The 11,769-nt window shown below is 34.9% G+C and overlaps 1 protein-coding gene across 1 annotated transcript; it reads left to right on the top strand.

Moving 5' to 3' along the window:
- The first annotated feature begins 3,167 nt into the window (after positions 1 to 3,167).
- Positions 3,168 to 3,767, top strand: LOC125856065 (uncharacterized). Its single transcript, XM_049535651.1, has 2 exons — positions 3,168 to 3,200; positions 3,324 to 3,767. Exons 1-2 carry the CDS (start codon positions 3,168 to 3,170, stop codon positions 3,765 to 3,767), a joined length of 477 nt encoding a protein of 158 aa, XP_049391608.1.
- Positions 3,768 to 11,769: the final 8,002 nt, after the last annotated feature.

The following is an 11,769-nucleotide window of genomic DNA, read 5'->3' as shown; positions in this document are numbered from 1 at the left end:
AAATTCCGTATGGACTCCATAAATTGAGTATCATTGAGAGGGGTAATACCTTCAACTTCTAAGTCTTGAGTATTGAGTTCCCAATCCTCTTTGAGATTAAATTTCTAATCATGAGACTATTACATGTTACCCATGAAGTCCTTGAGTTGAATTGTTCATGGCCATAATTCTGCATGAACCTTATAAGTTGAACAATCTTGATATGAGAAGTATCTTTAAGTCCTTGAGTTGAGTAGTTCATGCTCATAATTCCGCATGAATCCTTTGAGTTGAGTATTCTTGCAATGAGTATTATCATTGAAGTTCTTGAGTTCTATCTATGGTTATTAAAAACCTTGCATTGAGTCGTTCATGTCCATCATTCGGCATAAACCATATTTTAAGAAGTCTTTTACAAATGTTTAAACTTTGTTTTAAGACTTAAGCTTTGAAGTTGAGTAAAGTTTAAGAAGAGGTAAGTATATACTCAAAAGAGTATATCGGGACTATGTATTCCCAAAGAGTAAATATTTTCACATTTAAACAAGAAAGGAAAGTGAGATTTCCAAAAGAGTTTTGAGTAAGAAAGGGAACATCGATTCCAAGAGATCTTTTAAGCTAAGTTTTGAGTAATTATCTCAAACCAAAGAAAGAAGTTGTTTTAAAACATATGAGCTAAGTATATTTTTGAGAGTAGTATTGAGCACCAATATGGGGATGTGAGTTCATATTAACTCAAGTCTCCATAAACCATGTAGCCATCATGGGTAGTAATGAGTCATACTTTTTAGATGATCACATAATTTAAGCTAGTGGATCCACTAAGTTAAGCATTCTATATGACGGCAAAGTATAGGACAATTCTGGTAGCGTGGGCAAGACGTTTTATCACCACTTAGGCTCATAATGGTGGTTGTCGGTTAGAGAAACTCCCACATAAACTATATTACTTTATTATATAAGTAAAGTTGAGTTTGTTATTTCATTTTCTTTAACGAACTAAGTTGTTTTTAGTGTTTTGTAAAGCTTTCCATATATTGCATATGTATTATTGCTTTATATTGAGTTGAGTATCCAGAGTTGAGTACCCAGAGTGAATATCATATCTTGAGTTGAGTATCTAATCTCTAAGTTGAGTATCTTATCCTTGAGTACTTCTGAGTTGAGTAAGTTGTGTAGTTTTGAGTATCCTTGAGTATTCCTTGAGTTGAGAAAGTTTAAGAAGAGGTAAGTATGTTTCCTTTTTTTTTTTATCAAGTTTCAAGCTTATGTTTATGCTTTAGAATTCCTCTTACATGCTCGTACATTCCACATACTAAGCCATTTGGCCTGCATCTTCTCATGATGCAAACACAGGTATTCAGGGTCATCAACAGGAGCTTTATTGATACATCTGAAAGTTCAAGTTAGCTATTGTGAGCCTCCTTATTTTCGAAGGATTTCATTTACTTTTCAGTTTAGTCAGGATGTCGCGGGTCTTGTCCTGACTTCCATCTTTAACAGTTAGAGGCTTCATAGATAGTCAGTATAGTTGAGAAGTCTATATTATTTATTTTATTAAATGGTTTAAAGACTTAAGTTGCCTATTTTATGGAGTTGAATAATGTATTTTTATTCAGTTTTCTTTTGAGTTAAAGCTTGTGTTTAAGTTTCATGAATTTTATTCAGTTTTTAAGCTTTGTATGCTTGAGTTAGTCTTCCACTTGAAGTCAGCCAGGATGAGGGTTCGCTTGGGGACCAACAATGATTCTCGAGTGCCGGCCACGTCCAGGGTGTAGGCTCGGGTCGTGACAACTGTCAAGAAAGTACAGTCAGAAAGAATTTTCGAGTAATAAATGGAACCAGTTTAAAACATTTGATTTTTGACACTTATAGTGCTAATGATTTGAATAATATTTCTCAAGAATTTTATGAAACTTTTGCTCCACATAATCAAATTATGTATTTTGTACCCTAGTTTATAACCACTTACTTACCTTTATACATCAATGTTCTTGAAATATCTTATAAAGATGGTTCTAGTAATATTATGAAGGTTGTCTATCCACCTCAGTCATCTTTTATTTTACCAAATAATACAAGTATCACCTTTACTGCCTTTCAAAAATTTGTTGAAGAAGATGTTGCGGCAATTAACATTAATGAAATAAACAATTTAATTTCCCAAAATAATTATTTGGGTCTTTATGTTAAAGTTTTGGGTGAACATATTAGTTCTCTTGATAAGAAATTAGATGCATTAACTGATTTAGTAATCCAAATAAAAAATGATATAAAGACTTCTGATACGGCTTCTACTTCTAAAAGCAATTCAGAAGCTCAAATTGTTTCTACTCATGTGCAAAGTCCCCCTGAGATTCGGGATTTTAAATTTAAATCATTAAATATTTAGAAGAACTTTTTGATAGAAAATTGTCAGGTTTAAGTGCAAAGCCTATTGATTTGTCAGACAATTTTGCGGATGAAATGAAAAAAACTTTTGATTTTAGAAATCATGTTTCTTTAGAATTTAATAAGCTTCATGGTTATCCTAAAAAGAATAATAATACTAAGTATGCCCATAAACCAAGCATGCATACCTATTATTATTCTAGACCAACTCCTCAAGATGTGTTAATAGAGGAACGAGATTGGAATCAGACTAATACCTCTTATAGTGGGTCTGAAATTTACGAATGGAATCTTGATGGTTTGACTGATTGACAATTAACTTTTCTTGTTCATGGAATGCTTATGTATGCATCTATTTGTAAAAGTGTTAAAAACACAGATAGAAATATTTGCAAAATGATTATTGCAGGTTTTACTACCCAACTCAGAGGTTGGTGGGATAATTATATGAGTATTGAGAAAAAAAAAAGCAGTGATAAATGTTATTGTTGATAATGAAGGTGTTGATAACTTAGGCATGGCTCTAGTAAAAAATAGATAAGATGATGTTTATACTTTAGTCTTAACCATTTTAGAATATTTTAATGGTAGATTTACCAATCAGTATGAGTTTGTTCGTACCTTATTAAATGGTCTACATTGTAGAACCTTAGGTGAATTTAGATGGTATAAAGATACTTACATGAGTAGGGTGATGGAATTGCCCGAAAATAGTTATGAGCATTGAAAAGCTAAGTTTATAGACGGCCTTCTAACTTTATTTGCCGAAAGAGTTAGAAAAGCTCTGAGAACTAATCATGGTGAAATTCCATATAAGGATTATACTTATGGTAAGCTGATAGAAATTTGCACTCAAGAAAGGAATAAATTTGTGCAATGAATTAAAATTATCTAGACAACTTAAGATAGATAAGCTTAAAGAAAGATCTTAGTTAGGAGACTTTTGTGCCCAGTTCGGTTTACCTGTTACTTCTGCTGATAGCAAGAAGAAGAAATATAGGGATTCTAACTCTGATAAACCTTATAGGAAAAATAGGTGTAGATATAGATCTAAGGAAGAGCGCTACGCTAGAAAAGCTTTTCGTAAGTCTAATAGATTTACCAAAAATAGGTCTAAGCGTGATCTCGCTAAAATTAAGTGCTATAGATGTGGAAATTTTGGTCACATACCACCAAATTGTAAGCTTGAAAAGTTGAAATCCTTAGAACTTGATGAAGGAGTTAATGATAAGATTTATAGTTTGTTATATACTTCTGGTTCTGAGTCTGATTATTATTCTGATTCTGAAGAAGAAATTGATTTGCTTGATATAGCTGACAGTAATCAGCATGATAAAACGAATACTTGCAATACCTATCATGATGATATATGTTCTTGTGAAAATGATGAATTTTAATTGCAATCTCAATTTCAAGATTTAAATGTAAATATTGTTACATATGATAATGTGATAGAACTTTTGAAAGAAGTCACTGATAATGATCTTCGAGAAAAAATTATTCATTTAGCTGCAAATAATAATGCTAGTTCAAGTTCCTCAAAAAATTCAGAAAAATAAAAGAATGATTTTGAATTTGAATATGCAACACCTTATTCATTGTCTAAAATTAATAACAGACTTAATAAACAGACTACTCATACTAGAGATGTAACATCTCGCAAATTGAAAGAACTAGAAAGAGCTAGAATTAGAAAGAGTGATTTTTGGAAATAATAAAAAATCTTGAAAATTGGTTAAGTTAAGTTAAGTTTGAGTTTTTGGTCAACTTCAAACAACTATAACTCCTAGCTCAAGATGAGTTAGGTGTGTTTTCAGAAAACGTAGGAAAGATCTTGGAATAATCTTTCCAACGCCGCCGAGTTTGCACAATTCTGAGTTCGTATGAGTGAGTTATCCCCATTGGAAGTTGGGTTGTTCAAATAAGGAAAGTCCAATCTGGAATTTAGAAGGGTATTATGGTCTTTTCACTATCCAATTGATTCATTACGTTTTTGGTAATTAAGTTGGGGTCTAAACTGATTGGATTCAGTTTACGCTTTTGAGAAACAAGTTAGGGTTTTGAGAGAAGAGAAAAGAAGAGGAGAAAAGAAGAGAAGGAGCAAGGAATCGTTAAGTTATTGAAGATAGGCGCCAAGCATGCTTATTTTCAGCGAAGTTTGTTCTAGAAAGTTGAAAGTTGATGAATCTTGAATGGTGTTCTTGAAATTTGCCTTCGTTCTTGAGTTAGGTTGAGATTGAGGAGTTCCTTGAGGTTAAAATGTTGTTTCCTTGAGTTGTTTGAGTTAGATTCTTGTGTATACATACTGGGTATCTGAATCTAAAGAGAACTTGAGAATAGTAGTCGAGTTTAGGCGAATTGGGGCTGAAAAACGAAGAAGGAAAAAGTCGGACAAGGAACAGGTAGCACGTCCACGTTGCGGACCTGTTCCTTTAGATTTGACAGAATTGCTTTTGCGGAGCGGAGCGATCACGGACCGTTCTGCCTCAAAAGTTATTTCGCGACCAAATATTTTAATTCACCTCCACGTCGCAGAGTAGTTCCCTAGCAGTGATTTCTTGATCGTTTCTCATGATTAACTATCTAAAATCATTCCTAAATATCATGAGATCTTTCCTATCACAAATCACGATCCTTGAATCCATAATTCAATTCAAGGAAAGTTAAGAGTCAAGTCAAAAGAAGTTAAGAGTCAAGTCAAGAGAAGTTAAGAGTCAAGTCAAGAGAAGTCAAGAGTCAAGTTAAGAGAATTTCATAAAGTTTTCCAAAAGTCTTTTACAAATGTTTTAATTTTGTTTTAAGACTTGAGTTTTGAGTTGAGTAAAGATAAAAGTGCATTTCTTCAAAAGAGTATACCGGGACTATGTATTCCCAAAGAGTAATTGTTTTGATATTGAAACAAAAAAGGAAACTGAGATTTCCAAAAGAGTCTTTGAGCTAGTTTTCAGTAAAGAGTAAGAGTAAAGTTCATTCTTCAAAGATTATTCGGGAACTAAGTATTCACAAGAGTTAAATTTTTCACATTTGAGCAAGAAAGGAAACTGAGATTTCCAAGAGAGCTTTTAAGCTAAGTTTTTGAGTAATTATCTCAAACCAAAGAAAAAGTTTTGTATTTACAAACATATGAGCTAAGGTATTATTTGGGAGTAGTATTGAGCACCGATATGGGGACGAGCTTGAGTTCAAATAACTCACGTCTCCATAAACCATATAGCCATCATGGGTAGTAAAGGATCATACTTTTTAAATGACTCCTTAAGATACTTTTAGCATAAGCTAGTGGATCCACTAAGTTAAGTAGTTCTATATGACGGCAAAGTATAGGACAGTTCTGGCAGCTTGGGCAAGACATTGTATCACCACTTAGGCTCATAGTGGTAGTTGTCTGTTAGAGAATCTCCCACAGAAACTATATTACTTTATTATATGAGTAAAGTTGAGTTTGTTATTGCATTTTTCTTTAATGAACTAAGTTGTTTTCCACTGTTTTACAAGCTTTCTATAGATTGCATATGTTTATTGCTTTATATTGAGTTAAGTTATTCAGAAATTGAGTAAAGCCAATGTAAGTGTTCCTTTCAGATCCATTTCAAGCATAAGTTGTGTTTAGATTTCCAACTCGCATAATCGTACATTCATTGTACTGATGCCAGTTGGCCTACATCGTCTTATGATGCAGACGCAGGTAACCAAGATCAGCATCCAGCGCCTTGTTGATCAGGTTGAGCACTCAGAGTCCTTGCATTCCGGAGGACTTTTTTATCATTTGCTTTCTAGTTTTTAGTTGTTAGGATGATCGGGGTCCTGTCCCGACATCCCTCTTTGTTTTAGAGGCTTCATAGACAGACAGTTAGTAGTTTAATTGTCTTTACATTATCATTTCATATGTTAAGACTTGAGGTGTCATTTTGTCCAAGTTGAATGTTTGAATTTTTAAGCATTCCCAATATTTTATTATTCAAGTGAGTATAATGTTATTGATCATTATAAATATGCATAGAGTCTTCCACTGAGTAAGTAAGCCAGGACAAGGGTTCGCTTGGGGCCGACAATGGTTCTTGAGTGCCGGCCAGGTCCGGGGTGTAGGCTCGGGGCATGACAAACTTGGTATCAGAGCACAGAGTTCAAGAGTCCTAGGGAGTCTATGAAACCGTGTCTGTAGAGTCCTAGTTATCGGTGTGAAGCACACCACATCTATAATTAGGAGGGTGCAACATTTAGGAATTCCTTCACTTCTTTCATACTCATTTTGTGCGATAGAGCGTATCTCTATAAAAGTCTCTTTCTAACTCGTGCTTACACGTAATCGATTTTGAGCTAGCCTACGGTCGAGAGTACCTTCATGAGACGTTCCTTTTCTCGTGAGCTAAGAGAAGCAACGAGATGGTTGCTGACATGAGGAGCGGGATGAGTTTATTCGTAGTTGGGTTGACTCGTCCGTCATGTAAGGAAAGTAAGGCAATCATGTTACTAGCTGACATGGGCATAGTAAGGCTGATGATCCATGTGCAACAAGTTGAGGAGGACAAGATGAAGGATAGAAAAGGGTTAAAAAATTAGAGGGCTAAGGCATTAAGGAATGAATCCGGGCTGCAAAAAGTAATGCAAACTGGTCTTCTTTCCAACATAAGCAGAAATGACCTGCTCCATCATCTGCTAGTGCACCTGCACCAAGGAATGAATGTGAGTACAACAGTCAAAATTCTCAAAACTTCAGAGTTAGACCTGCACATTCGCAAGGTAGTAAGGTACAAGGGGATACTAAGACTCCTGCATGTGCTAAGTGTGGTAAGACCACTCAGGGATATGTTGTGATGGCTTCACTGGTTGTTTCAAGTGTGGTTAGAATGGGAATGTTATGAGAGAGTGTCTTAAGAGCAGATAGAGTAATGGTAATGGGGGCAATAGAGCCCAGTCTTCTTCAGTTGCTCTACCTAATAGAGTTGCATCTAGATGAGCTACTTCAAGGGTAGGTGGAGAAGGAAACCGTCTTTATGCTATCGCTAGTCACCGAAAGCAAGAGGATTCGTCATATGTTGTCACTGGTATGATCCAAGTCTTCAATTTTGATGTTCTTCCTGAGCAACTTCTTGAGCCTTCAGTGTTTCTACACCTGATGGTGAGTCTATTCTAGCATAAAGAGTCTATCGTGATTGTTTTGTTTCCGTCAATCATAAGAGTACCATGGCTGATTTAGTTGAGTTAGACATGGTAGAGTTTGATGTCATTATAGGCATGGACTGGCTTCATGCCTGTTATGCATCAATAGATTGTAGAACTCGAGTAGTCAAGTTCCAGTTTCCAGTGAGTCAGTTATAGAGTGGAAGAGCAGTTTAGCAGTGCCTAAGGGTCGTCTTATTTCGTACCTTAAGGAAATAAAGTTAGTTCCCTGGGGGTATGTCTATCACTTAGTCTGAGTTAATGACTCTAGTGTTGAGATACCTCATATTCAGTCAGTTTCAGTAGTAAAAAAGTTTCCAGAAGTCTTTCCAAATGATCTTCCCGGAGTCCCTCATGAGAGAGAAATAAACTTCGGTATAGATACTATTCCTGACACTCGTCCTATATCTATTCCTCCATACAGAATGGCACCAGCAGAGTTAAAAGAGTTGAAGGAGCAGTTGAAGGATCTCCTTGATAAGGGTTTCATTCGACCAAGTGTCTCATCTTGAGGCGCTCCGGTCTTATTTGTGATAAAGAAAGATGGTTCCCTTAGGATATGTATAGATTACTGTCAGTTGAACAAGGTTACAATCAAGAATAAGTATCATCTTCCGAGAATTGATGATTTGTTCGATCAGCTTCAGGGTGCTTCTTGTTTTTCTAAGATAGACCTCAGATCTGGCTACCATCAGTTGATAGTAAGGGAATGTGATATTCCCAAGACAACATTCAGGACCCGTTATGGTCACTATGAGTTTCTAGTCATGTTGTTCAGTTTAACCAATGCACCTGCAGCGTTCATGGACCTTATGAATAGAGTATTCAAGCTTTACTTAGATATGTTTGTTATCGTATTCATTGATGACATTCTCAGAATAGTTCTCCAGACTTTAAATGATAAAGAATTGTATGCCAAGTTCTCTAAGTGTGAGTTTTGGCTTAAGTCTGTGGCATTCTTGGGCCACATGGTTTTCGGTGATGGAATTAAAGTTGATACTCAGAAAATAGAAGTAGTGCAGAATTGGCCTAGACCCACATCTCCAACTGTAATTAGGAGTTTCTTGAGTTGGCTGGATATTATATAAGGTTTGTCGAGGGATTTTCATCTATTTCATCTCCTTTGGCCAAGCTGACTCAGAAAACAATGAAGTTTCAATGGTCTGAAGCTTGTGAGAAAAGCTTTCACGAATTAAAAAGAGGTTGACTACTGCCCAGTTTTGACATTACTAAAAGGTACGCAAGGCTTTGTTGTATATTGTGATGCGTCTAGAGTTGGTTTTGGTTGTGTACTTATGCAGAATGGCAAAGTTATAGCTTATGCCTCCACACAGTTGAAGATTCATGAGAAGAATTACCAAACCCATGACTTAGAGTTAGCTGCTGTAGTATTTGCTTTGAAAATATGGAGTCATTATCTTTATGGTGTTCATGTGGATGTGTTCACCGATCACAAGAGCCTTCAGTATGTGTTTAATCAGAAAGAACTTAATCTCAGACAAAGGAGGTGGTTAGAATTACTCGAGGATTATGACATGAGTATTCGTTATCACCCATGTAAGGCTAATGTTGTTGGTGATGCCTTGAGTAGATTATCTATGGGTAGTACCGCCTATTTTGAGGAAGATAAGAAAGAGTTAGCAAAAGAGGTGCATAGACTTGCACGGCTAGGAGTTCGACTAATGGATTCCATGGAAAGAGGAGTAGTGGTGATGAATGGGGCTGAATCATCATAAGTGTCAGAAGTAAAAGATTAGCAAGACCAAGATCCTTTATTGCTTGAATTAAAGGTAAGTGTTCATAAGCAAAAAATGATGGCTTTTGAACAAGGGGGAGATGGTGTTTTGAGGTATCAATTTTAAAAGGAGTGGGAACAATTACTTTGTAACTGTTCCAACGTATGCTGTTTTTCCCTTTTAAAATAGGGGTTGAACACTTTTCAGAGAATGTGAGTGAAGAACACAAAACAGAAAAATAAAGGAAGAAAAAAAGAAGAAATAGAAATCTTCTTCACTGATATTAACTGAAAAATTAACATTTAGTTTTTCGAAACATAACTTTGATTCCTTGAGACTCAAAGTTAGACTTGGAGCAACCTTTCACAAGACTTCATTATCATTCCGCTGTTGTTAACAGGTACCCATTCTCGTTCCTGTTACAAAATTCTTACAATGGCATCAAAGCCTAGTTAATTGCATTATATTCAAATAATATAATTGTTCACGGCTTGAACTCACATGTTTGTTGTTTGAAAGTGTTAGTATCTAATGTAGATCTAATACTCTTTCAATTTTTTGGGGAATCAAATCTGTTGTTATAAATTGGTTGTTTGAACATGGAGAAAATATAGTAAATCTTTTGTTCATAAGAATGAACAGATATGGTGAAGAAGAAGAAGAAATAGAAATAGCCTAATTTCTACGGGATATAAATTAAAATGACTTTGCTAAAAATAAAGAAGTCACTAGTCATTTATATAAATAAATAAATAAAAAGGTTGTCCTTTACCAACCAGAATTTTCCTTTTTTTTGGCTTGTAGTACTATAGTAGTACAACTCTTCCTTTTTTAAAGAAAAAAAAAGAGGAAGAAACATGTAGGGCCACTATGAAAAAAATAAAATAATTGATTATGTTGTACTTGTTATGAGAAAGAAATAGTACTCTTTTTTTGTTGACCGAGTCAACGTGAATTTTTATTATTATTATTATTTAATTGATTTTGTTGTACTTGTTCTGAAAAAGTAGTAGTATTCTCTAATTTTTGTTTGTTGAATGAGTCAACATGGGATTTAATTATTATTTTTTAAAATAATTATTATATTTTTTAAAGGGATTAATACAGTACTAAAAAAGGTTGGTACTTTATAAATAACCATATGTTCATATATGTGTGGAAATATATTATGGTTTTGCAAAATAATTAAATTGATCTTGTAATAATTCTCATAGGAGTAATTTCATTTTTTTATATATATAAATCTTTTTGTCTTCTACCAGAAATTTGTGACATATGTTGTCACATTAAATGGTATTTAACTATATTCCTAATTTTTTATTTCCATTTCAGATATGGCTGAACGGAAACATGTTCAAATTACTCCAAGTGGGAGTTGTATTAATAGATGAGAAAAAACAAATGGTAGAAGGATGCGACACAAAAGGATCAAAATAGAAAATGATTCAGATTCAGAGTCAGAAGTCATAAGAAATGACTCAAGGTGTAACGACCTATTCCCGTCGTTATAGAAAAACCAGCGGGGGAAAATTTTGGGCCGAAAAACTTTTTGTAATAACTTGGAATTTCCCAACCTAGTCTAAATTTGGATGAAATCAGAGTCAGTAAGGTCTAGGAATATTTGGTAACAATTGAGTGGCCTAATTATGATTCTGATCACATGAGTGGATAGCTAAGACGTTAAGGAACCCGTACGACTTTATGGGATTGAATTCCGGCGAGTAAAACTTTTGGAATTGATCTTGGCTTTTACGGGTAGTTTCTGAGTATCATGGGATGAAGGTGTGTTGTGAAATGAGAGTTTGGAATTCTCAAGAACAAGCGGAAAGAATCCGTAAAGGGAAGAATCAAGTTTCTTAGGGGATTCAAGCTTTGTTTGAGGTAGGTGATGATTGTGATATCATGTTGTGTGATGTATGTTTGATCTTGCTTCATTATAATACGTGTATGTATGTGAATGTTGCATTATTGATCACTATTCATAAATGAGGATGATTGAATAATTGTTTGCCATGAAATCATGACTTGATTGTATGTTATGAGAAAATACTTGTGATTGTGATTGTGATTGTGATTGTGACCTGTTGAATGTATCGGGTGTTGCATTCCGACACATTAACTTTGATCGGTTGCCACGTTCCGGCATAAATATGTGATCGGTTGCCATATTTCGGCATAAACATTTGATTGGGTACCATGAACTGGTATACTAATAGTTTGGGTTTGAGTTCCATGAGAGAACCATTGACTTGAAATAACTGTATATCTTGAAAATTGTGAAATGCTCTGTTGTTCGTAAGTGATGTTGATATTGTATATGTTCGGTGTAGGCATGTTATTATTATGTTGTAATAGCTTATGTATGTTGCAGTTAGTGGGATAACCGCGTGATCCTACCAGTACACAATGGTTGTGTACTGATACTGCACCTACTCTTTCTTTGTTGAGTACGGAGCATCTTTCGGCGGCTATTGACATACCTCATTTAGAAGATCAATCACCG

This window comes from Solanum stenotomum, chromosome 2, assembly GCF_019186545.1.
Source record: "Solanum stenotomum isolate F172 chromosome 2, ASM1918654v1, whole genome shotgun sequence".
Lineage (NCBI taxonomy): Eukaryota > Viridiplantae > Streptophyta > Magnoliopsida > Solanales > Solanaceae > Solanum > Solanum stenotomum.
The sequence above is the reverse complement of the archived record's forward strand: the minus strand, read 5'-3'. Positions and strand labels throughout refer to the sequence as shown.

Excerpts from the sequence above, each read along its gene's own strand:
- LOC125856065 (XM_049535651.1), top strand. The coding sequence starts at position 3,168 with ATGGTGAAATTCCATATAAGGATTATACTTATG. Across the intron at positions 3,201-3,323 it reads ATATAAGGATTATACTTATG|TTCGGTTTACCTGTTACTTC; the intron begins GTAAGCTGATAG and ends TTTTGTGCCCAG.